This window comes from Polypterus senegalus, chromosome 1 (assembly GCF_016835505.1).
Source record: "Polypterus senegalus isolate Bchr_013 chromosome 1, ASM1683550v1, whole genome shotgun sequence".
Classification (NCBI taxonomy): Eukaryota; Metazoa; Chordata; class Cladistia; order Polypteriformes; family Polypteridae; genus Polypterus; species Polypterus senegalus.
The window spans coordinates 97,501,123-97,528,214 of record NC_053154.1 but is presented as its reverse complement, the minus strand read 5'-3'; the positions used below and the strand labels follow the sequence as shown (position 1 = coordinate 97,528,214).

The 27,092-nt window shown below is 37.7% G+C and overlaps 1 protein-coding gene across 1 annotated transcript in view; it reads left to right on the top strand.

Annotated features, from left to right (window-relative positions):
• The first annotated feature begins 21,077 nt into the window (after positions 1 to 21,077).
• The window catches only part of lin7c (lin-7 homolog C (C. elegans)), a 46,274-nt gene continuing 40,259 nt past the window's right edge, over positions 21,078 to 27,092 (top strand). The window contains exon 1 of the mRNA XM_039753774.1: positions 21,078 to 21,167. Within this exon, the coding sequence (XP_039609708.1) occupies positions 21,131 to 21,167 (37 nt within the window). The 5' untranslated portion in view covers positions 21,078 to 21,130. The remainder of the gene's footprint in view (positions 21,168 to 27,092) is intronic.

The window sequence follows — 27,092 nt, the reverse complement described above, 5'->3', positions numbered from 1 at the left end:
GCAGTTGTGAGAATATTATGTAACTCATCACTCATACATTCCCATATACTGTATTTAATTAGCTAATTCTATTTTTATTGTTGATTGAATTGTACTTTAAAAGTACATTTTGATTGAGATGTGCTGTAATATTATATGTTTTCAGTATTGTTTAGTAGATACTACAGATACTCGTCGACTTACAACTGCGATTGGTTCCAACTGACTGGTTGTAAGTTGATCTGGACGTAAGTCGGCCTATGTTAAATAAAGGTAAGAATATTAGACTGGGTAATGATATTGTATTCATCTTAAAGTAATATTTTATTAACATTTTCTTACTTTCTAAGTCAAACACAGCATACTGCAGTACAATTGGTTTAATATGTGGAAAACATACAAAAATAAGAAATACTGTACATTTAATTCCTGGCACCACTGGTGCTTGGCTGCGAGTTGTCGATATCGCCTTCATCAGGCGAGGCTGCGGACGCGGTGATGGGAGGAGTTGCTCTTTTCATAAACAAAGTGAGCTTCGTCTGAATTGTTTGGTTTTTTTTCTCTTCATAAATTTCGCAATAAGGACAAAATGTGTCACATGCCATCCATTCAATCCTCGCAAATTGTTCAATATTTGGGTCCATTTTTTCAAAATGGGCAAGGAGTTTATTCAGTAGAGATAAACCTTCTGACAATCCCTTTGTGGTGAACATTCATTGTGGTGCCTCCTCCTCTTCATCTTTCTCCAATTCTCTTGTTTCTTCTTCCGCCACTCTTTCTTCTTCCAATTCTATCAACTCTTCTTTCATAAATTCACCTGATTCCTGGTCTAGCAACTTCTCGACATCTTCCATTTCACATTCCAATGAAAGGTCTTTTGACAGTTTCACTATTTCTTCACGAATCTCATCAAGGTCTTGTTCACTGTTAAATCCAGCAAAATTATTCACATAGCGCTTAACACACTTCTTCCATACGCCATTCATATACTTTTCCATCATAGAGTTCCATGTGGTAAGCATGATTCTTTATACACTTAAGAATATTATACTGTTTCCAAAAGTCACGTAGTGGCAGTTCCGGGTCGGCATCTATAGAAGCTATGGCTTGGGCGAAGGTGGTTCTGAGATAGTTTGCCTTTAATGTAGCAATCACACCTTGGTCCATCGTTTGAATAAGTGGAGTAGTGTTTGGGGGCATTATCGAGCAACAGTAAAATTTTTAAGGGAATTCCTCTCTCCAAACAGTACTCACGCACTTGATGAATGAAACAGTTACTGAACCAATCCTCAAATAAAGCCTGGTTCATCCAGGCATTACGGTTTGATCTATAATAAACTGGCAAAGTGTACTTGTTCACATTCTTAAATGCACGTGGATTTTTGGAATGATAAATTAAGATGGGCTTCAGCTTGAACCCCGTGATATTCCCGCCAAGCAGCAGAGTCAGTCTATCCTTGTGTGCTTTAAATTCTGGCATGCTTTTGGCTTCTTTGTGGATGTAAGTGCGTCCTGGCATCTGCTTCCAATATAACCCTGTTTCATCCACATTAAAAATCTGCTCTGTGAGATAAACCTCATTCTTAAGTATTTCGTCTAAACTATCGACAAACTTACTAGCTCCTTCCTCATCCGCACTCGCTGCTTCTCCAGAACCTCAAACATTATGCAACTGGAATCTTTTCTTAAACCTCTTAAACCATCCAGTACATGCCACAAATTCTTGACTGTAGTCTTCTCCGGCACATTCCTTTAAAGTCTCAAACAGACTTCTAGCCTTTGACTGTACTGTAAAGAGGCTTAATAGCGTCCGCGTTTGAATCTGATCTTCCATCCAAATGTTTAACAATTTCTCCATTTCATAGATGGGCCCGGTACGTTGCTTCGTAATCACTGTTGATCGCAAAGGTTCAGAACCTTTTACAGCTTCACGAATTCTATTTTTGTCCTTTAAAATAGTCGACACAGTAGAGTGTGATAACTTCATATCACATGCGATCGCATTCACTTTCTTTCCTCCTTCATACTGTTTTATTATCATCATTTTGGTGTCTAGGTGAATGGCCTTTCTTTCCTTTTTGGCAGGCTGAGAAGTGGACAGAGACAATTTCCTCTTGGTAGACATGTTAGGGGTATATTATTATCGAAAATTGCCAAAACAACAAGACACAAACACATGTGGGGCAACACTGCTGTGTATGTTATTACTGCTGCGCAGCAAGTTGGGACTGTGGGAAACAGGTGCTGCCAACAGCTGGCGGGGAAAACTGTCGAACACGTCGTAAAGTCAACCAGTTGTAATTTGCATAGGTTGTATGTCGACGAGTACCTGTATATAGAACAGGTTATGAGCCAGTTCTGGATGGGGTGTATATTTTTTGAAAAGCAAAGACAGATCCAACCAATGGGTGATTTCAGAATTGTGGAAGGAAAAACCTGAGACACGAGCAGAAAAACTCATGTAGACACAAGGAGAAAGTATAAACTACAAATAGAAAGTGAATGGGTCAGCCTTGAGGCCTTGAGACAAAAGCATTAACCACTTGGCCCGTATGTCACCCTTACATGACATTTTAAAGAGCCACTTTTGTGATCAGCATTTATTAACTTAACAATTTGCAAATAAAATATACTATGGTCGTATGAGCAGTATTTAACACTTCTTTATGTAACAACTTCACATTCAAGCAGCATCCAAGTCAATTCTAAAGGACTGATGAATGATATATATTTTATACATTATTGTTTAGGTAGCCATTTATGTTGAAATGCTGTACAGGTTAATATGTATACTGTATTATAACCATGATATACAAAACAGATAACTACACTAAAAAAAGAAACAATAAATTTCCTGAGTGTCTTACTACCTGCCAACATCATCTTATCATCTTCCTAAATGTTATTTGTCTTCTTTATGGGTATAATCCATGTTTCTCTGAACCCTACAAGGACATGGTTGATTGGCAGCTCCAAAGGACAGGTGAATGACTACTCTTTGTAAGTCTTGCTTGAAAGAGTGATTATTCAATTTATCACAATACAGTGAACATAATTTAACCCACATTACCCAATTAAAGGTCATGGGGAGCATCTTCAGGACTAGCAGTAAGGCCGGAACAGTTCTAGGGGTTTGGGGTTTCCGGCCCCGTATATTGTCTACAATCCAGAACTCAAAAATCAGGTCAAAAGTATAAACGAACAGTTCATACGTGCGACGCCATTCTAGGCGTCGGCGGCCATTTTATAGGGGAGGAGCCGGAAGTGGAGGAATGCTGGGAAGGAGGCGTGAGGGGTGACGGGACTGCTGACGTCAGGGAAGATGGCGGAGGAAGGGCGGAAGTGGACGTACTGCGGGAAAGGTCCTATGGCGGAGCGTCTTTAGTTCTGGAAAACAAAGGAGAAAGGTTAGTACCCCGCCGTCTTTTGATGTGTTTTAAGGTCCATCTGCGGCCTCCTACTCGCGCATGCGTGACACTATTTACATTGTAACTCAAAATGGACTTAAACATTTGTCTCTCTTAGATTTCTAAAGTCCCTGTCTTTGCTGTTTTGTAATTGTCCATTATGTATTCCCTGTTCCTTCTAAGTGTAGTTTAGTCTATGATGGCAGAGGGGAGAGACCCTTAATTAAGAAGCCACAAGTGCTTTGAATAGTTTCCTCTGTAACACCTGTGACCATATAAGGTCCTTATAGCCACTGCATTGTTGTTGTAGCATTAACCTTGTAAAGATAAAGAATCCTACTAGTACCACTGGCTGGTCCTAGACAGGATTCTACCCTAACTAGTGTGAGATGCCTACTACACTTACCCACCATGTATTATTCAACAATTCCTTCAAGAAACTCTCATACATTCTATTAAACACTTAATGAATTTCTTCCTTACACCAGTTGAGACTTTGCCAACACTACTGTAAATCTTCAAGTTGGTAAGTGGTAAGATCAGAAATGATTTATGGAGCTGAAGCATGAACAGTAAAGAGACTGCAGGAGAAGTTAGATGTGGGAGAAAAGAGAATGTTGAGATGGATGTGTGGAGTTACAAAAAAGGACAGAATAAGAAATGAGACAATCAGAGTTACAGCAGAAGTGGCAGAGAAAGTGGCATGGACATGTGATGAGGAGAGTCAATGAATATGTGTGCAAAAGAGTGATGGGAATGGAATAAATGAGAAAGTGAGGAAGGCCAAATTAGAGGTGGAAGGATAAAGTAAAAGAATAGCTGAAGGAAAATGGTTTGACTGAGGAGGTGCAGGACCGCGTTATATGGAGAAGGTTGATTAGGCATATCAACAACACACAGAAATGGGAAAAGATGAAAAGGAAGAAGAAGAAAAAAAAGAAGAAGGTGATGGATTGTCATTACCAGCTCCAGGTGCATTGATTAGACCTCTTAATGTGAACTTGGGGTCTGTATAGCATATATGGTTAAGCCTCAGTCAGGCCATTGAGGTTTTGCATTTGCTTCTGTGTGCTCTACTCCCTTGTTTTGTGCTTCAAAGTTGAGTTTTCCTTTGAGTACATTCTTTGCTTCAGAGCTGCCTTTTTTAAAGGCAAATGGCTTTGTGGTTTAGATTTTCCTTTTTTCTTTATCTTCATTTTTGTGCTTAGTAATTTTCTTGGAATTTGGTACTGAGTAATGTTTCTGAATTAACATCTACAAAAAAATATGTCCTTCATTAAAAGGGGAGTGTTGAATGAGAGGACTTAATTTGTCCCAATATGAAATACAACAATTATTATACTCAGCACTTCTGTCCTATGAGAAAAATTAATTCAAGGGAGATATTTTAGCAGAAAAATTAGGACTAAAACTAAAGAAGTCCAAAACAAGTCAGGGTCTTCTTAGAAAGCATAATTTATTCACATTTAGTATACTGAATAATTACATTTGAAAGGTACTGTGGGCATACTGTTTGAAAAAAACAATTACTTTTTAACGAGTTCCCTAAGCACCTTATTATTCTGGCTTTTCCTGGTTATGAGTGCATAAGATAAAACTAGGAAAAGTGCCAAAATTTGGTGTGCATAGAATCCAAATTGTTTTCAATTTACATTAATCTTCCTCATTACTCTCTGCTAAGGATTGTGAATTTGAGGATGTCTTCAGTAAGCAAAAAAAAGAACATAACCATCTAGAACAAAGAATTTGAGTCACAGATTCTGTAGATTTTTGCTGAGGCCAACAAACAATTGAAAAATGATTTCTGCATACATACAAGGTCTTTCTGCACTAGACCTTTTTTTCCAAGAAGGAGCACATGTAATCTTCCTTGGTGACTTTTTCAAGTTTAGTCTGGATCTTGTTAGTGGTGGATAAATATCAAGGTGCAGTATAATGTCTTGTAAACGATACATTCCTGATATTAAGCATTCTTTTTTTTTGTTCAGATGTGATGTGGCAACCTTTAAAGGAGAAAATGGTAGTGGACTTTTCATACCTCTTCTCTTGAGTGTGCTGCATGGCCAAGATTAAGAAAAGCTTGAACCTGAAGTGGAAACATACAATTAAATAAAAAAACGTAGGGTATGGGGAACGGAGTTTGCATGTTCTCCCCGTGTCTGTGTGGGTTTCCTCCGGGTGCTATGGTTTCCTCCCATAGTCCAAAGACATGCAGGTTAGGTGCATTGGCAATTTTAAATTGTCCCTAGTGTGTGCTTGGTGTGTCTGTGTGTGCCCTGCGGTGGCCTTGCGCCCTGTGTTAGCTGGGATTGGCTCCAGCAGACCCCCGTGACCCTGTAGTTAGGATATAGTGGGTTGGATAATGGATTGATATGGGGAAGACTGCAGGGCCAGTTGGTACATACCTCGGCCAAAATCAGGCTTGCAGCACCCAGTACAAAGATAAATTCACAAACTACAAGAAGCAGTCCTTTTCTAGGTAAGAAATTACTGCACATTGAAAAATGGAAAGAAATTGCTTAAGAAGACAAAGCTGAGTGTTGTTATAAACATTTGTGATGGGCGGCCATTGCCTTTACCCGCCTGGGATGCCAGTTGGATAGATGGACCGGGGGAGAGAGCATCCACAAGGCACTACTTTTCCTGGGACACTAGAGGGCAGCCCTCTGTGGCAGCAGTGGTACCATTGATTCCTGCAGGGCACGCTAAAAGTTGTAGTTTGGCAAAATCCTGTTAAGTTTCATGGGGGCTGCCAGGGGGAGCTATAGAACCCTACTTTGGATTTCTTTCACACCACTTCTTTTTCTTTATGTTAATCAGTTTGACATTCCTTTGTAATACAGGTAAAATGCCGTTACAATGAACTGCAAGGGACCTAAAAAATATTTCATTGTAATGAAAATTTCGTTGTAATGAGATTCTTTGTTTGTCACTATAGTGCTTTCTTTCACTTGCGTCCAGGCATTTGCAATCATTTCAGTAGCTTCTTTCGCATTAATTTTAATCTCCTCCTGTCTACAAGTTATGCTGATGAGAATTTTTCTCAGCATTTCCTTGCGATAATACACTTTCAGGGTGCGAATTATGCCCAAATTCCAATGGCTGAAGCACTGCTGTGCAATTGGGTGGGAGGAATTCAACGTGAACATTATCTAAATGTGGAAGCATGTTGTGGGCAGCACAGTTATCAATCAGAAGCCAAATCATTCTTTTCTTTTTCTTCATGTTGTGTAGTTTCTGAACTCTTTTGAGATCCCTCCACCCTCCGCCCAACAGGGCGACATGCCAAAGTGCATCTCGAAGCGCAATTGCCGCGTCTGTGGAAGATTGTTTGTCCGTTGCCAGGGCAGGGCAACAGCAGGCTCTCAGTGGTGCAGTGAGGTGCTACAGAAGCAAATCCTAAAAGATCAGGGTCATGCTATAAGTCCCTATCTTACACCCCAAAACATGAGGCTTATTCTCAGTACTTTAACAAAACCAGCTTTATTCAGCTTGAAACAGGAACAGCAGGGTTATTTATTGTAGCGTGATCTGCCACTCTCCTATAAACAGACACAGCAGTCAGGCAGGGTCATGGCCAGGTTAGTGGCTAAGTTATACTGTGTCCTGCAGTTACAATGTTCCTTGCATCACCCATCAAGTTTGCTTTGGCGGAGAGATGCTACAGAGCTGTGAGCCTGCTGTTGCCCCAGCAACACATAAACAGTCTTTCACAGACGTGGTGATCGCGTGTTGTCTAGTTGGGGGAGGTCCCAAGAGAGTTTAGAAACCTCACATTTTCCTGAATGAGTAACGCATTAATAGGAATGTTTCTTGAACGAGCATCACTTAACCACATAAAAACGGCTTTTTCGACTTCTTCAAATGCAGCTGTCCGTATACATTTGTATCCCGAGATTTTTCTTCTTTTTTTGCTCGGTCTTTCAAAAAAGTTTCACTAATAACATCCTTTTTCTTTTTGCCGCAATTGAGAGCTGCAAAGATTTTTTTTTTCTAATATGAACTGTTAAATTCCAGTGGATGTTTTTCAAATGTTGATGAGCAATAAGCAAAAGGTATCACTGAAAACCACTGAAAAAAAAAACAGCAAAAAAAAAAAAGTACGTGGAAAGTTTGAAGAAAGAATTTTTTTTTTACGTTTCTTTTTGTTGCTCTGTTGTGCACAACTGAGCTGCGACCACAGAACTAACTGCTCTGGGAATGATTCATTCAGGCATTTCAAGGTCTTTTGGGCACTTCATTGTAATGAAAGTATCTTCGGAATGTACTTTATAGTAACGAGATTTCTATAGACTCGTGTCATATGGGGAAACCGTCAGGACCATAAATTACTTCGTTGTAATGAAAATTTCTTTGTAAAGATATTTACTGTAACAGAATTTTACCTGTAATTTAATCATTGTTAATGCTTTGTTACTTTTTTTCTCTCTGTGTGTTATATGTTCTTTTGTATTCTAAAGTTTTGCCAAGGAGTGGGGGGGGTCCCTCCTAAAGATGTTTTCAGTCCCAGTCTGACATCTAGACCATTGAGTTCTGTCATTGTTGTTGGACCATGTACTTTTTAATTCAGATATTTTTAACTTGGTTTAATTTAACTTTCATGAATTTGTGTTTTCTTTTGATAACTTTCTTTCCTTCAGGCTAGAGAGCTGCATTTTTGTGAGCTTTGTGTTTAAGTTCTTTGGGATTTCTAGTATTGTGGCTTGTAGGAAAGAGCTAGCCTTATTGGTGTGAGTTGTGGAGGATTTGTCTCCTTAATGTTCTAAAATATGATTTATTACATTTTAACTGCTTTCTGGCTTGTTTTTTGCAAGCCTTTAATCATTATTTGAAATTTTATTTTATTATAATTTGAGGAGCTACTTTTATCTGTTAAACATTTTTTTCTGCCATTATACAGCTTGGATTTATTTTTTGTTAAAGTTTCTTTAATTGGTAAACTGTAAATAAGATAATTAATTAGTAGTTAACCGCTTTGTAATTACAGTACATGGTTTCTTGCGTCCTCACCTTTTGATCATAATAAGCAGCTGGCAGTGGTTGTCAAGAATCTTTAATACCTACTGATGGCTAGCTAATTCCATCAAAATAAGTACTAAGCACAACATTGTAAAAAACAGATAAGAGGAATAAAAGGTGTAGCAACTTCCCTTGTAAAAAAAATCTGAATGGAAAGTTGCTAGGGAGATCTGCACACTGATTTTACTGGTGAAGTGTAGGTTGATAACCAACACCCCATTGAGTACAGTGGATTCAGACAGTATTCAGAAGCCTTCACTTTCTGCCAACTTTATTATATTGTAGATTTAATTTTAAATAGATAAATCTGCAGTGCATGCCCATCAATCCACACTCAATAACCAGTAATAACAAAGTTAAACTTTTCAGAAAGGTTTGCAAATTTATTCAAAATCGAAAACTGACATATTCATTTAAGTATTCAGTCTCTGTGGCACTCCAAATTGCGGTCAGGTGCATCCGGTTGGCTTTAATTATCCTTGAGATGTGTCTAAAACTTGATTGGAGTCCACCTTTGGAAAACTGAACTGATTGGACATACAGTAGTTTACAAAGACACACCCACATGTGTACATATGGTCATAGAATTCACACTGCATGTCAGGACAAGCCATGAAGTCCAAGGAACTCTATGTAGGTCTCCACAATAAAATTGTGTTGAGAAATAAATCAGGACAAGAGTGTAAAACCATTTCAAAAGTTTTGAGTCTTCCCAGGAGCACAGCAGCCGCAATTATTGTGAAAAGTAAAAAGTTTACAACCACTAGGATTATATTTAGAGTTGGCCATCCAACCAAACTGAGTAACTTGGCAAGAAGGGTCTTGCTCAGGGAGGTGACAAAAAGCAAAATGGTCACTCTTCCAGATCATCAGGAGCCCTTTGCTAAAATAGGAGAACATGTGTAGAAGAAATACAGTCAATTAGGATAACGTATTTTGATATGTTTTCCATATTAACATATAGCATTCATCTTAAAGAAATAGTATAAAGGGTTAATAGATGTCGGAGGTCTATTCAGGCATATCAAGAAACCAGATAAAGGTCAAGTGAACAACAAAATGTACTGAAAGATGACTACGAGATGACTAAGAAGTCAGCAGATGTCTTGTGGACAACAAAAATGGACAGTTATTACATACACAGAAATTTCAAGGGTGGTTGCTCAACCCAAAAGATAGGAGAATAATAAGAATATAATAAAGCAGACTTTTATTTAAATAGATCATTTGGGTGTAAACCAATGAACCAACCAGAGAAAATGTATGCATTGATTTGCAACTGTACAATAGTTTATAAAATTAACCTGTTTTTTAGCCTTTTGTTTCTCTGACCATTCTGCTAATGCTGTAAAGGAATGCTCCCTGTTCAAGCATTAGCTGAATAGTAAATGACACAGGTGGACAAGCTTTTCTCCTGCCTCATTACTGTTTTGTCCTGTTAGATGATATGTTTCTTTCCTTAATTAAGATGTTGAGTTCTACCACAGAAGTTGGTAGGATGACCATCCCGGCAGCATTCCGTCAGTTGTTTATAGTAGAGTGGCTTCATTACTCTTCAGTAAAAGGCATATGACAACCAAGTTGACAGCATGAGGGAAAAATTCTCTGGGTATGATGAAAGAAAAATGTAACTGTTTGGGAAGAATTCCAAGCACTATGTCTGGTGAAGACAAGACACTGCTCATCACCTGTCTAATACCATCCTTGCTGTGAAGCATGATATGCTGTAAGGGTGTATTTAAGCAGCAGGGACAGGGAGACTAGGCAGAATCGAGGGAAGGATGAATGCAGTCATATACAGAGGGTTCCTTGAACAAATTGTGCTCTAGACTACAGACAACCTCTGGCAGGAGCATCTGTTGACCTTTCAGCATTACAATGACCTGAATGTTCAGCCATGACAACACTGGAGTGGCTTAGGGGCAAGTCTATGACTGTCCTTGAGTGGTCCAGTCAAAGCTCCAACTTAAACAAACAAGTTTATTTTTGTATAGCCCAAAATCACACAAAAAGTGCTACAATGTGCTTTAACAGGCCCTGCCTCTTGACACCCCCCTAGCCTTGACTCTCAAAGAAGACAAGGAAAAGCCCCCAAAAAACCCTTGTAGGGAAATAATGGAAGAAACCTTGGGAAAGGCAGTTCAAAAACAGACCCCTTTCCAGGTAGGTTGGGCGTGCAGTGGGTGTCAAAAAGAAGAGGGTCAATACAATACACAGAAGAGAAGTAATCCTCAATACAGTATAAAAATAAAAATATTACAAGTATGGAGCAGAATATAATAGATGATATCACATAATATGATTTAAATTCGTTTAGAGTCCTGGAGACCTCAGCCATCAAGCTGCCTCCCACAATTGGCCATTCCACAGGTGAGACAGCCAATCCAATGAAAGGACCCATCTACCCGACGACATCCTCCATCAGGGATGACTTTACCTGAGGCAGGCAAAACAACTTGGCAGATGGGCTGTGGCACCAAGTGCCACATTTGAGTACTGAAAAGAGAAACAAAATACGTGAGGGTTAGTAACAACAGAACCTCACAGAACATGTGGGGAGAGAGACCTGAAGATGTCAGTTTACAAATACTTCTCATCCAATGTAATGGAGCTTTATGGGATCTTCCAGGAAGAATTAGATAAACTGCCCAATCTAGATGTGCAAAACTTGCAGAGACTAACCCAAGAACACTTAGAGCTGGAATTGTTGCCAAAAGTACTGAATACATACTGTATATGCATGAGAGATTTCAGTTTTTGTGTTTTAAGACAAAACTCTGAAAACATATCTTTACTTTGTCTTTATGGGTTATTGAGTGTAGAGTGATAGGCAATAATGGCACATTTATCCATTTTAAATTTACTCAATAACATGAAATGTGCAGAAAGTGAAAGGGTCTGAATAACTTCTGAATTCACAGTATAAATGTTCTGTGTTGGAATAAGCAGTCTGTGAGGATGAACAAATTATCCTTACAGTGTAGGTGTTGTAGGTTATGCAAATATATTGCAATGACACACTATGACAGTGGCAGAGACTACAACAGTTACCTTGCGGTTCGAAGTCCTTTGCTCTAGCCATGAGGTCACACTGTATGTTATGTTCTTTATCATTCTATTGCACTTAGTGTGTCCAGAAAATGAAAAGAAAGACTAAACAGGTATCAAATGAAGGCTAAGAAATCTACCCCCAAGAAGGCTTAGAAATCTACTTTGATTAACTGGTTTCCTCTCATCTCACAAATTCTTAACTGAGTTGAGATTTTGACAGTAAGGAAGCCATTTCAGTGATGAAAAAGACCATTCAGACAAAACTATCCAGTTTCCATGAAGAAATATAGCTGAGCACTAATGTTCAGCTATCATATGACAATCACACATTCCACTGTGTCACATGACCAAAGCATACTGCTCAAATAAACCCTACTTCATTACACCATTACCACCCGCATGCTTTGAGAACACCAAGTTTGATGGGTCCATTGTCTCACTATATCCTGTCCTCTCATTCTTTTGAATTGGCTGGAAAAGGGATAAATTGGACCAGCCAACATTTTTCCAGTTCTCCTGCATGCAATATTTCTTTTCTTTACTGTGTACCTTCTTTTTAATTGCTGAAAAACTTGTAAACCACTTGAGTCATTTAATAGTGCCCCACATTAACGATAATATATGGTGAATTGTGCATTCTGTTACACTTGTTTAATACCTCAGTTTTATTGAGCTATTATAGGACAGGCTTTAATCCATTTGTTACTTAGCTGATGTGGTGTCTGGCATTGTCAGTATCTTTCATCTGTAATCTGCTTCTCACCACAAGACAGCACTGGTTAGATGTATGTTTGAAGGTAGCCTTTCTTTTCCATGCATGAGAACTCCAGCAGGGTTACTGCTCTTGATACATTATACTCATATACTCAGAGCATCCATTGTCCACTAACACACTCCATTCAATACCATATATCATTCTTTTCACCCTTTGAATTGAACACTTTCCATCCTGTTGCAATAGGGTCATGATTTATTTTTGTGCCTTTTTCTTTGTCAATGTATGTGGTTGAGCACTCTTATTCGGGGTTCTGATTCTCTTATGTTTTTCAATGGAAAGTTTACTTTTGTTGTTATGAAATACTTTGTATAGTTTTGTCGCCATTTTGGTTATCATATTGTTAGGACAGCTCTACATTATCGGGGGCTATGTACTCATTGGTCTTGAACCACCAGTAATGACTCAATGAGTTAAAATGTCATCAAATTAGGCAGTTTATAGATTCCAGAAGCCTTTATGAATATTGGTCTTTTGTTTAAAACAACACTTTTTAAAACTACTTTCTTGGTCTTGACTTGTTCCTGAATTTGTAACTAAGATTTTTGATTCTGGCTTTGATAAATGTGCAGTTTTGGCACTTTGTCAGACTTCAACTGTGTCATTTCTCTCAACCTCCTTTAAAAAGTATTTCTTGCTAATGTACTAACATAATACACCAATTTTCAACAGTCTGCCTTCTTTAAAAATGTGAGTATATGTGGTCCATCGATGTATACACAAATAAAAAGGCCAAATGTACTTACATTATATTTGTTAAAGCTTACTCTTAACTTATGATATTGACAAATCGAACACTACTATATGTATAAGCTGTGTTTCAAATTGATTTCAATTATTTACAATTGAGTAATACAATAGTTACAACAGAATAACTGGTAATGCGATATTTCTATTATAAGGAAATGTATGTTGTTCTATTATTCACATTCAGTCTATCATCTTTACAGTTTGCCTCTGACATCATAAATCACAATTTATGCTCCAAGACCCACTGTCTTTAATAACAATGTAAAAAAAAATCATCTTTCAATAGAAATATAAATGAAGATCTTTTTTTTCCCTAGGTTCAGAGGATTTTGCATGTTTTGTGAATGATAAAAGAAGAGCTTTGGATTCTACATATCTTTTTTTGTGCAGTCCCTGTTTTCTGATGCTGTAGGGTAAAGCTGATGAGCTGAAGGTAAATGACTGCCTTGAAACTTTAATGTGGTTCTAGGAACAACAGAAACCTGAGGAAATCAGATCCACCAATAAAATGAGCTCAGTAAACCTTTATCAGATACAAACTGAAGAACAAATTCAAGGAAGGATTTGAATTCAGGATGGAAATTTGAAAACAAATGTTTTTACTGAAGCTGCTGGTAAAATGGAACAAATAGTCCAACTGTGTTGCTGAAGGCAAATATCATGACATCTTGTTAGAAGATACTGGATGAGAAATTATTACATGTTGGGCATTAGTTAATCAAAAAAGCTAAATGGACTAAAAAACTTCTTATTTACAAACTTTAAGATTTGAAGATGAAGTTTTTTTTCTTTTTTAGTTTACATAATTGACACAGTGTTTACTTGGCATTTAAAGATTTTTTGCAATTAAACAAGGAAACTCGTTTCTACCCTTCAGTTAATTTAATGGTCTAAAAAACTGCCCATTACCGTTAAAGTTGCCCATTTTTCAGTGTCAGTTAAAACTAAAATACTGCACAGTTCATTGAATCATGTATGCAATTTGTAATTTTCTCCATTGAAAAAATTGTCTTTCACAGAGACCAAAAAAAAAAATCATTCATGAGTGCTATTGCTGTTTCTTCACAGTTGAATTATTTTAGTGTTGTCAAAGTCAATCCAAAAATAGAACTAACAAAGGGATAAATTAATTTTTTCCTTCAAGGCAATAAATTCTGCAATTCTAAATACTAAAATCAGCCTTCAATGGAAATGGAGAGAAAGGAAATGAAACGCCGTGGGGGCAGGACTAATTATTTTTTTCTGCTAATTAGTAAATGAAGTTTAAAATCGAGAGAGCTTTGTTACATCCTGACAGGAGGCACTTAAAGAAAATGATAGGAAAAATAATCCTGTAATCCGCATTTAGGTAGAAAAGCCAACAGCGTGCTACACAACAGGACTTAGTGCAGGGTGAAACAAAATGAGGCCGTAATTAACTAGTGTGAATTTCGAGCATAACATTGTTCACACTTAACTTAACAAAATTAATTATTTTTTGCAATAATGAGCACACCTTGGACTTTCCATAATGTCAAAGAAAGGTAACACAAGTCACTAATTGCTTAGAGTTCAAGGGAAAGAGATAAAAGTCATTCATCAAAAGTGATGATATCTAAACAGAATTTGAACTGCATTTTTTCTTAATGTAAAAACAATATCTGTGAACTACTGCTGCTCATTCAAGGAAGCAAAACAGGCAAGTTATTGCTGAAATGTTTAACCACAGTGAGACTCCCTATAAAACATATTAATTGCAGACGTATTGTTTTTCATATTTGCTAATGTTTACTAATCACAGGCAATCCTCCTTTGAAGCATTCCTAATAAACTAATTTTTCAGAGGTTGTTACAGTGGTGCCATAATTTGTACTGTTTCCTCACAGCACCAGATTCATCTCAGTTGGGGTAGAGTTTGCATGTTCTTCCCTTGTTTCCATCAGTTTTTTCGCATTTCCTTCCCATTTTTCAGAGACATGTATGTTAGGTTAATTGATGTCTCTAAATTGCTCTGGTATGAATACATCTAGATATATGTATGAACATGACATGCAAGGGCCTTCATTCTGCTGAGGTCCGGTTACTGTCTTGTGCTTAATGCTGTGGCTCACTGTGACCCTGCATTAGACAAGAAGAAAACTGAAGGATGAATTTGCGTAATAACATTATTACTAATCATATATTTCCATTCTGTGTTCTTTTTGGCATGCACTTTCTTTTCAGAATTTATCGAACTTTAATGTGATGTTGTAAGATTTTCAGATTCAGTTTTTAAATTATAAACTAAAAAATATCAAGAACTCATGTCTTGCGAGACGGGACTTTGTGCCAAAAGATTTAGCCATGTTGGACAGCTGCTGTACAGGCTTTTAAATGTTCGAAGCACCGCAAGAGATGCAGATCACGCAGCGCAGCAGCAGCAAGCCAGTAGCTGATCAAGCAAAGAGGAGATTAAAAAAAACAGTATTTGTTTCCCATTGTATCGTCATTTAAGAGGGGGTTTCGGAGGAGCAACCACGTTTCCTTGGGGTGCTTTCAGCCCCCCTCTTTACAACGCAAGCGGCAGAGATGTGAAGTGGCTGGTGAGCAAAGCAAGCAGGGGGAACCCCTTAGTTTTTACTATATTTTCTGTATACAATAGCAGTCAATGGCCAGTTTCTGACAAACAAGGCAGACCAACAGATCACAATATCCCATTTGCACCTGTGTCTGTCATATAATATCAGTCTAAATAAAATATTTGAAAAGAAAAGGGTTTCTGAGAAATATTGGTCTACTCTGATGCATAAAACATTTGGATGGTTATATCAGAAAAAAAAAATGAACAGTTTTCCAGTTTTAAAGTAAGAGCACTAAGAAGCCATAGAATTAAAAGAACATGCTTCAATAGGAGCTAAATAGAAGACTGAATGGACTGAAAATGGTGGACTTTCAGGACTGTTTATGACACCCCTGAATTTTCTGGTTGGTTTGCTTTGTATCCCATTATTGTTTGTCTTCCAGCTTAGAAAAAAAAAGAACAATTAAGGGTATGGGATCTTAAAATTCAAGTCAGCTCAGGTTAAGAAAAAGGAAGTTGGTTACATTTGTAGTGCTAACTGGTTTGCTAATTTAAAAAGAGTCAGGAATGAAAACCTGCAACCACTGTGTCCCTCCAAGGTCTGAGTCTGACATTTGTGCTGTACTCATTTCTCTCAGCATCAACCAAACACATAACTGAGAGATTTATTGTACTGATTGGTTTTGATAGATCTAATTAAGTGAATGGTGATCATCAAGTTGTCGTGTTTTACATTTAGTAACGGACACTTCCTTGAGCACCATCCTCAGCTCCTGTAATGCAGCAGTGTTTGTAGTGATATTAATCTTTCTGTCTGAGGTGCACACAATGAGTTGAAAATGATTACAATTACAATTACGATTACAATTTCATCAAAGAATAACTTTGTGGTACTGACTTATATAAACAAGAGAACCTTGTGGTGTGGATTAATCTTAGCAATTGAGGTCTGTGGCTACAGTATGCCAAAATCTAAGGAGCTCTCTGTAGTCCTCAAAATATATATATATATTGATGCCTGTCAGTCTGGGAAGGGTTTTACAGTAAATACAGTTCCAAGCAATGTGTAGTCACTCGCTGCATGTCTGAAAAATCTGCAAATACAGAAAAGCTGACAATCTGTGAAGGCCAGGGTGTCTTGCCAAATTCAGTTCAACAGCTGACTGATGGATGCTGTGGGAAGTTTCCAAATGCCCAAGGACAACATCAAGAGATTTAATGGTAAGTCTTGCCTCAGTCAATCAACCATTCCTAAAAAAATTATAGATACACAGCTGATGTTTGCCAGACAAAACTAAGGTGAAGAATGGCACTATGGAAACAATGTGCTCTGGACAGATGAGATGAAGGTAGGGCAGTTTGCTACAATGCCAAAGTTATGTCTTGTAGAAAACAAAAACTGCTTTTGAATAAATTAACCTCTACTGCACAATATGGTGGTGATAGTATTATGACTTTGTGCTGCTTATCTTTTTCTGGGTCTGGCCATCTTCCCATCATAATTTAAACCATGAATTTCACATTGTACCAAAGAGTATCTCAGGAGATTGTGAGACCACCTGCCAAATAGCTGCTGCTAAACCATAAGTGAACCTTGCAACAAGAAAATGACCCAAAATACCTTAGCAAATAGACATAAAAATGGCTCAAAAAAGTAATGGAAGGTTATGGAGTGACCAAGTCAAAGCCTTGCTCCTTACCCCATACAGTATGTAAGCTGTGGGATACTTGAAGCAGGCAGCATGTATGAGAAAGCTTTGAAACATTACACAGTTGAAGGAGTTATGTAAGGAAGAGTGGGCAAAAAATTAATTTGATATAGGAAATTAATAGACAATTCCAACAGATGCCTATAATAAGCTATTTCTGCCAAACATCAGTTACTAAAGTTTAAGATGAACTTATTTTTTCCGACAACACACAATTGCATTTCTTACTTTTTTGTTGAATAAATGATATGAAAGAATAATATTCATTGGTATTTGTTAAATTAGATTACCTTTATCTGAAAATATTCATGAAAAGGTCTATACTTGCAAACATGTTGAACACACATCTTTTCACTGAGTGCAATTTTTCACAGCACTGTATTTATATACCTAAACAAATAGGCAATTTATCAGTAATAATTCACATTTGGGATTATGTTTGGATACCTTATGCTGCTTTTAGACATGTTAATTTTGAATAGTCTGCAGTACACTGCTGTCAAGTGTGAAAGTGGCACCAGGGAAAGATTTTGAGGTGACTCTAGGAACTAACTCACTCTCTGATTCCTCCATAAAATCAGCAACCCATCAAGTGATGAAGGTACAATGTTCGTATCTTTGGTGCTTCTTTATTTTCTTTCTTATTGTCAACTACATTGAACAGTGAATTCCTTTGTGAATCCCCCACACCTTTTTATATCACCCCTGCTTTGTCTGTGCTGTCCACAATCTTTATGAATATACTCAGGAAGATCAAAATCTTCAGTTGTTTTCAATTTGACGCTGTTATAGACAGGTCATTTTTTTATTTTATACATGATACACCTACAAGATTAAAGTAGAATGACAAAGGGAATATTGATGATACCCATTGTAGCTCATACTATCCTAGTAAACTTGCATAATTAAAACTGCTATGCCAGAGTGTAGTTTACGGTGAATGGTTCAGCATTTACCGTTTTTATTCTACCATCAAACCTGATCACCAAGCTTCTATACCTGGGACTTACTGACATCCTGTGCAACTGGGTTTTGAAATTCTAAGTAGTAAAAACCCAGCATGTACAGACTGGCAGCATTACTTCCTGCACAAAGAACACCAACAGGGGCAGCTCATGGGGTAGGACATTAAGCTCCATGCTATACTCCTTTTTATCTACAGTATGACTGTGTGGCCAGACACAAATCCCACTCCAAATAGTTTTGAGGCACACCACAGACTACTTCTAGTGTTAGGACTTCATGTACTGTAAAACTGCAATTCCCAGGCACCCAAGCAGGGGCTTACGCAATAAAAGTATTACAGTAGATGGCCTCCATTTTGCAGTCACTTTCTAAAGTCAGTGTCACATTTGATTACTTCTAGTCAAAGGGAAAGTCAAACTTGATACCTGCAGTTGCCAATTTCGTTGCTTGAGGATGTCAAATTACACAACCAGAAATTGCAAGGGGTAACAAACTATACAACTCCACAACTACCTTCCAGCACAGTTTCACATTTCCAAAATATCTTGAGCTCATCCCTTTTTCTGACAGCAAATAGGCTGCCTGACAGATCCAGAGCTGTAAAAATGTTTTCCCGGTAGAGTTCAGCTGTAATCTCTGGCCCTTTACCTTCTTTTTTCCATTTATCTAATGGTTTGAAAAACACAAGAAATTAGATGGAGAAGCCTCTCTTCAGTTTGTGAGGTAAAAAATTTAATGATCCTTATTCCATCATTGCTACATTAAATGCATTGCACTTCCACACTAGCACTCATTTGTTGTTAGCTATCATACATAAAGAACTGCCCTTATGACTAAAGAGGCTAGTTGCAGACTACTTGGACTGAATCACTGGAGATGCCAGACTGTACATCACTGGAGAACATCAAGACTATTCCCAACTTACTAAGATTATGTAGATGAAGTCTGCAAATGAAACTTGTATAATGTGACAGGGCCTTAACTTCATAATTCTACCAAATGGTACAGGACTATTAGCACTCACCATGGCAGAATTCTGCAGCCAATTCCCTGACTGGTTCTGGTAAGTATTAATTAGGTATGAGTGAATCTTGAAAGATAAATTGCTCTCTAGCATAGACATACAGCAATAGAAATATATTTGATGTTGTTGAGTCCCACAACTCTCTGAGTAAAGATGTGCTTCCTGGAGTCAATCTTACATGCACTTCCCTTTATATTCCACTTGTGTCCCTGTATACATGATTCACAATTTAATCAAAACAATTTGGCTGGATTATTATCAATGACGTTGGGAATTTTGAAGGCCTGCATTAGGTCCTCTGCTCAAGACTAAACAGAATTAATTCTATCAGCCAGAGGGAAAATGTCATATCCTAAAGCTTCTGCACTTTGCTTAGGTGATGCGAATAAACAGTAAACCCTTACAACTTTTTCAGAGGTGACTGTTTTAGGAAAGTGTCTCCCATATGATATTTATAATTAACATTTCTTTTGCCCACATGTAGCACTTTGCACCTTTTTTTTAATTTCATTCTCCAAGTATTTTTCCAGCTCTGAAGTCTTTTTGAATTATTTTTGCATCATCCTCAGAATCTATTATAGTGCCATACAAAAGTATTCAATCCACTTAAAAATCATAGTTTTCTATGACAAAAACTTTGTAGACATTGTATTATTCATTCACTATTTTTAATGTGTTAACAATACATTTCCAAAGTCAAAATAAACTACTTCCTGTAGATATTTAACTGTAGAAGATAAATTCAAAGTTAGTGTTTGCTTAAGTATTTAATACAACAAAAAAAAAAAAACAGTGAAACAGCATCAACATTAGTTCTACATTATTCCTTGTGTCATGAAACCTTAGAATATTTATACTTAAAAATACTGTGTATTGTTTGAATAAATATACGTTTTTTTTAAACTGAACATGTCACTAGACTATTAATGTGTTCTTTTTAAATTATATATCAAACATTTGTGCACGCTCGAATGGCAATAGTGAAAACTGTGTGCTTCTTCAGGGTTGTACACACTGAGATTTCAAAATTCTGTAAATCCCAGCCTTTAGTCATACTTGGCAGTTTGTAGAGAGACGGTCTTAGGTTGCCTGATGCTGAAGTACCCGATTTTCTTAAAAGCAAATCATCCTAACTGCTTGTTTCATATTGAGTTAAGGGTAAAAACAGCAACAACTAAAACTGGTATGGATACTTGAAAAGTGTTCATTGCATTTTCTTTCGTAAGCTGTACAGCACTACTGCAATGTGTTTTCAGCTCCTATAATTGGATACCCAGTCACTAACCAGGGTCTCCTTTTCTACCTTTTTTAATCCTGCCTTTATTCGGTAACAGCTATGTCGACTAAGCCCATTTTGTTTACAATCTAAGAAACTGCTGGTATTAATTACACATAACCATGGATACAAATTCGCAAGAAAAAAATGAATGATTTAAAACTGTTCTTCACGCTCAGTATGATTAAACGACCAGCTAACTCCACGTTTAATTCCTTTACATCCCCTTTGTACTAATTTCATATGAAAGCCACTATTAATAAACCTATTATGTAGGCCCTACAACCTGCAGGGAAAAACTTGGGGGTTGGTGATAGAATTGGCAATCCAGCGAACATAAAAATCCTCACACTGTTCCACTCCATCTGAATTAGTGTGGTGCTGAGGTATCACCCGTTGCACGGCTGCACTTGGGTCCTAATCTGGGATCCTGAGTTGGTTTGACGTGCGGTGGGTGCAGCAATACACTGTATCAGTGTGTGCTCCTAACCTTAAACCGACCAATCAACTGTTCTCGCGTCTAGACTTATCTAACTATGCCGGAGCGAGCACGCAATCTGACGTCCACGGAGCCGCGCACGTTCTGCTCTTTGAGCACGAGCAGTCTGCTTGCGCGCGCTGTCAGCCGGCACAAAATGGCTTCAATGGGCGATCCGGTGAGACTGGAAAGAGGTAAACAAACCAAAAACGGTCCTCGAATCGACTTTGAAATGCTGTGAAAAAGTGTTCATTCACTTTTTTTAACAAAATTAGCCGTATTGAGCAGGTCTGGCGTGTATTGACTGTTTGCTTGAAGGGGGAAGTCATCCGCTAGATCTCAATTCAGAAGGGAGGAGGGGATTTGTGCTGTCGCCTTTGTTTTTCTTTTTTAGTATTTGCTGTGTTTTGAGAGATGTATGTTTTAGTAGAAAATGCATGACAGTGATCATTTACGTAAAGAGGTGACTCAATTTACTGAACACGAGATTTGACTTTTCAGTCGCTGAAAGCTGACATTTCTTTGGCGCCGCAAAAGGAAAGTCGTTCCGTAAGGTGGGCATGGCAGACGGTGCCGCGTAATGCTCAGTAGTGATTGCCGTTGATACAATCTACATTATTTCACGTAGGTCATAAGTTCCAGGCTGTTGTCCTTCGTTTTGCGCTACGGGCAACGCCGACACCTGCACTTGTCACTGTCCAAGGCTGACTCTTTCAATTTACACGTGGAGCGTCAGACAGTGGCCTTTTGTATTATTCCTCAATTATGTGGATCAACTAATTTCCTAAAAGAGGAAAAAAAAAAACCTGCTTGAAAAACGTACTTTTCAAGACATGCCTTTTAAATATGTAATTTTCAGCCCAGTGTTCCCAATATACCCAAATTTACCATGGATCTGTTCAGTGCTACTCGAGATTAACGTTTTCATACACATATTTCTTCATCAAATCATACTGTTTTGAGCATCTGCTATGTTATTTAGCTCTGTGATTTAACGCAACAAGTTAAGTGCCATAATTTTAACATTGATGGCTGCTGTGATTTTCTTTTGCCTTCGTAGACATTACGAAACAACCGCCGAGTAAATGAATGATTATAAACGTCTGATTACTGGTGTGGTTTGTACGCGCAGTGTTGGGATAGATGATTAAACGTTGCATATGACGTTTACCATTTGAGTAGGTGACTTAACTTTTTGTTTACAGTATCATCTTTAAAGTAACACTTAAGAATGACCGCAAATCCTCGCACATGTGCTTATTTCCCGGTAGGTCAATTGTCCCAGTTATTGTTTAAAGTGGGTGTGCATGAGTGTGCCTTTTGATGCACCAAATTTGGCTCTGTCGTTGTGTTGTTCTTCACGCAGCAAAGGCTCCCCAAGACGTTAAATATAAATAAGTGTGTTGTAAGATGGATGGATGACTGTTCTTCATTGAGTCGTTAATAATTAAAAAAATATTAGAAACATGAACTTTTAGCCATTTTTAATTTATGGTCAAGTAAAAGGCAGCAATACAGATCTAACTACAGTAGAACTAATGTAATCCAAATGCAATGCTGCCAAGGCATAAATTGCCAAACACGCATCCTACATACATCTGAAAGGGAGTGTTTACAAGAGTATTTTTATCCTGTGTCATCCAAGGGGAAAGCCATGGCATAAAAATCAATGCAGAAAAAAAAATAATAAAAATTAGCACTCATTAGATTTTCACAATATCAAAACTGAAAAGGAAATGCCTGCAACGTTGCCATGGCAGGGAAAAAGTCTCAGGAAAACCTTTAATCAGTAGCTGAAACCACAGCATAGAGCTACTGTAGGACTGTTTTCCATCACACAGAACTGGCAGATGAAGGTGGTTTTCTGCATATATCACGGCTACATCATTGTGACCAGCCATTGTCATTCTGTCAAGAGGCCTCAGAACAGCTTGCTCACCTTGGCACCTTATGAAATAAGTGGAAGATAAAGATTGCTGAAGTTCACCCCTCAATGCATTAGTAAAAATTTATAATAGATGTAACATATGTTTTTTGTTATTCTTTACCGACCATACATATAAAGTCTTAAGCATTTTTCAGTTAGGTGTGATATGATTAAAAGTATTCTTAAATCGGAGGGCATTTTCTTTTAGATAGTACATTTTTATCTAAAGTAGAGTAGTCTTGTAAGTAGGGCAGGGCAATATGGCCAAAATTATTTATCACGATATATATTTAAACATTTGTGATAACGATATAACTGGCGATATGATTGACACGAGACAATATACTTTACAACTCCACAACTTTATTAGTGCAAAAAAACCCCTTCAATTTATTTTCACTTAAACAAGCAGCTGTGTTTATGTGCATTAAAGCTATATAAAAATGTATTAGTGCAAATGCAAATTCCTTGCTGACAGTTTAACCAAAAGGCATTTCCAGTGGAAATGGGCTGACATATCCTGAGCATTACCATGTATAATATCCACAAAACTTAAAAAGAGTTGCTTTGCAACATAAAACTGCAGTGTGCCAAATAAATAAGTCAAATAATAAAATTGCACAAACTCATGAGTAAAAACAAAACAAACAAACAAAAAACATGGATGAATTATTGCTACTGCTCATGGAAGTTTTCTACTGTACATTTCAAGTTTTAAGATTCTTTGTCAGAAACACTAACATGTTCACAGATGTGGGCTTAAGGGAGGACCTTTGACAAGTTACAACATCTCCACCTGTGCTGAACAACCTTTCAGATGCAGAGCTAGTTGCTGGAATGCAGAGGTATTGTGCCTTTCATATCTATCTATCTATCTATCTATCTATCTATCTATCTATGTTCTGACTGACAGTGTGTGTCTTACAGAATTTAAAAATAAGAACAGTTACAAGGACATTTGTTCAAGTTAATTGCAGTCTCAATTGTTAAAAAAATATTTTAAAAGGAGCACCCCACATGAAAATATAACGATCTCATTAACTGACAGTGCATACTAGTTTATAAATTTTATGCCCATTTGAGGTAAAAAAGAAAATACATTAAATCATATATCAATTGACACATGCTGCACGCAGGCAAGCGGGCAGTGAGAGTGGAGATAAAGACGCTAGATAGATTGCATACAACAGGCAAAAAAGTGACCACTTGATAACAGTATTAGCTATAATGAATGAAAGCATGAATTAATCAACAGAAATAACAGCGATCGACATTTTAAACTTATCGATTTACTTAAAAAAAAAAACACCCCCCCCAGAGTCTACGAAAAAACGAACCCGACCCGATCCGGCCCACCTTAAAACCGTTCTCACTTCTCCGCCACCGTCTTTTGTTTTCTAAATGTGCCGATTAAAAAGAGCAGCAAGCAGCCGGCTATTCCATCCCCCACCTCCGTCGCAGAATGTTCATTACGTTTTCCCAGCTCATGCCTTGTTTGATTATCTGGGAGTGACTCAACTGCTGGAGTTTTAGAGTGAAAATAATAGATCGTTATTTGGAACACATGCATTTCATGTGTTCCGTTTCTACTGTAATCTGTGTAAACACATTGTTAAAACAGAAACTTTTTCATATTTTAATAATAAATGTTACAAAATGTAGGCATAAACTATAGAATATGTGAAGCCTGATTTCCAAAGATCAAATAAACACTTTTAGTGGCGAAGGTTAAAAAGAAAAAAAAAATTAACACTACCTTCCTAGCTGGGAATTGAACTCGGGTCTCTAAGACAAGGTATGCATGCCGCTATCTGAAAAAATAAATCTTAGCGATACGCCACGGAAGCCATTGTAAAATTTTTGAACCTTTTGTGAAAGTGTTTATTTGATCTTTGGAAATCAGGCTTCACATATTCTATAGTTTATGCCTACATTTTGTAACATTTATTATTAAAATATGAAAAAGTTTCTGTTTTAACAATGTGTTTACACAGATTACAGTAGAAACGGAACACATGAAATGCATGTGTTCCAAATAACGATCTATTATTTTCACTCTAAAACTCCAGCAGTTGAGTCACTCCCAGATAATCAAACAAGGCATGAGCTGGGAAAACGTAATGAACATTCTGCGACGGAGGTGGGGGATGGAATAGCCGGCTGCTTGCTGCTCTTTTTAATCGGCACATTTAGAAAACAAAAGACGGTGGCGGAGAAGTGAGAACGGTTTTAAGGTGGGCCGGATCGGGTCAGGTTCGTTTTTTCGTAGACTCTGGTAATTCTAATGTTAATCTGACGTTATAATTAACTTACCTATTGCAATTTGCAGGCGATGTCCGAAGCATGAAAGTCTGGTCCAGTTGTTGAGTGCGACGGCTTTCACAACGTCGGCCCCGTTGTCGGTCGTCACACACACTTTTTTCCTCCTGGAGATTCCACGAGCTGAGGAACTCTTTTAAGCCTTTGGCTATATTTTCCCCTGTATGGTCCTCTGGGGTGTGGGGAACTTGTTTCAAGGCACTTGTTTTGTAACCTCCTGTCTTTGTCCACGTAGTGTATTGTGAGGCTCATGTAGGGGTCTGATGTTCGGCTTGACCACATGTCCGTGGTTGACACAAAAAACTCCACTGAAGATAATGCATTTGACACCTCAGTACGGACCTCTTCATATAAAGCAGGCAAGGCGACTTTAGAGAAGTATTTCTTGGTGGGCAGCTTGTAGCGTGGATCGAACTTTTTAAGCATCTCTGTGAAACCTTCTCTATCCACACTCTGAATGGGCATCATATCCCTGGCTAAACAATGCGTCACTGCATTAGTTAGTTCCACCCAGCGTTTGCTACTTTTGTCATAAGGCGTGCAGCTATTTAAAGCTACGCCGACTGTTTGTTGAGTCAGCTTCTTTGGTCTCACCACCACGCTAGTTGAAGCGGACGCCTCTTCACGTGCTTTAACAGCTTTGTTGTACTCCAACAAGTGCTTCTGCTTCAAATGATGAAATAGGTTTGTGGTGTTTCCTCCCTTTGCCACGATGGCCCACTTGCATATTCTACAAAAAATTGTGCTTTGTTGGGTATCTGACAGGCGAAAACCAAACCAGTTCCACACTACTGAAGTTGCACCATTTTTACAAACCAATTCTGGTTCATTCGTTTCATTCAATGATCCGCTTTCGCCCTTCTCATTCTCTGTCGCCACCATGCTTTTTCCTTTCATGTGTGTATGAAAACAAAGGCACTGCGCATGCGCGTTTTACTCATATTCTATCACGATATTTCATTTTCTTATCATTGCCTAACATTGTACCGGTCTTACCGTGAAAGGTATAATATGCCCCAACCCTACTTGTAAGTCTTCAATTAAATTACTGTTCTAGTGGAGGTCTGCCTTGAATAGTTGGTCAGGCTGTTACTCCAGAACATAAACATAAGAATGTTGACAAATGAGAGGAGACCATTCTGTCTATCCTGCCCTTATAGTTAACTAATGGCTAAGTTATACCAGTCTCTCATCTAGGTTCTTTGCAAAAGTTAGCAAGGTTTCCATTTTAACTACATGACTTTGTAGTTTTTTCCAGACTCCATTATGCTCTTGTAAAGAAACGGTTTTCTGTTCTGTCATAAAAGTAGTTTCCCTTAATTTCCACTGGTATCCTCAAATACATAGTTAAGTCTTTAACTGAAACATTTCTGCTAAATTAAGTTAATCAATATAACTGAGGATATTGAAGACCTTTTTTGTAGGTTCCCATATGCTCCTTGCTCACAACTAAAGAGTTTTAAGTCCCATAGTGCTTCTGTGTATTTCTGCCTTTTAGTTTCAGGGTAAACTTGGTTTCATGTCTCTGCACAGCATTTAATACTGGTCTGTCTTTTTTATTTTTAAAATGAGGTTTCACTTGTGCATTATACAGTATAAGCATAATGTTCCTTGATTTATATTCAACAGTTTTTAAAACCTAATATTTTATTTGCTGTTTTATTTGCTTCTGCACATTTTGTAGACTGATAATTTTGCTTTAACATCTTTTTCAGAGAGTTTGCTTCCTAGGTCATATTTGCCAATCTTATATTTATAAGTAACTAGGGGGCTGTGCCCCATGCTCGCTTCGCTCGCCCACCCCCGGTTTACTGGATATACAATTTAAAGAGATTGTTATTTTCATGGGAATTGTTAGATATGCATTATTTTC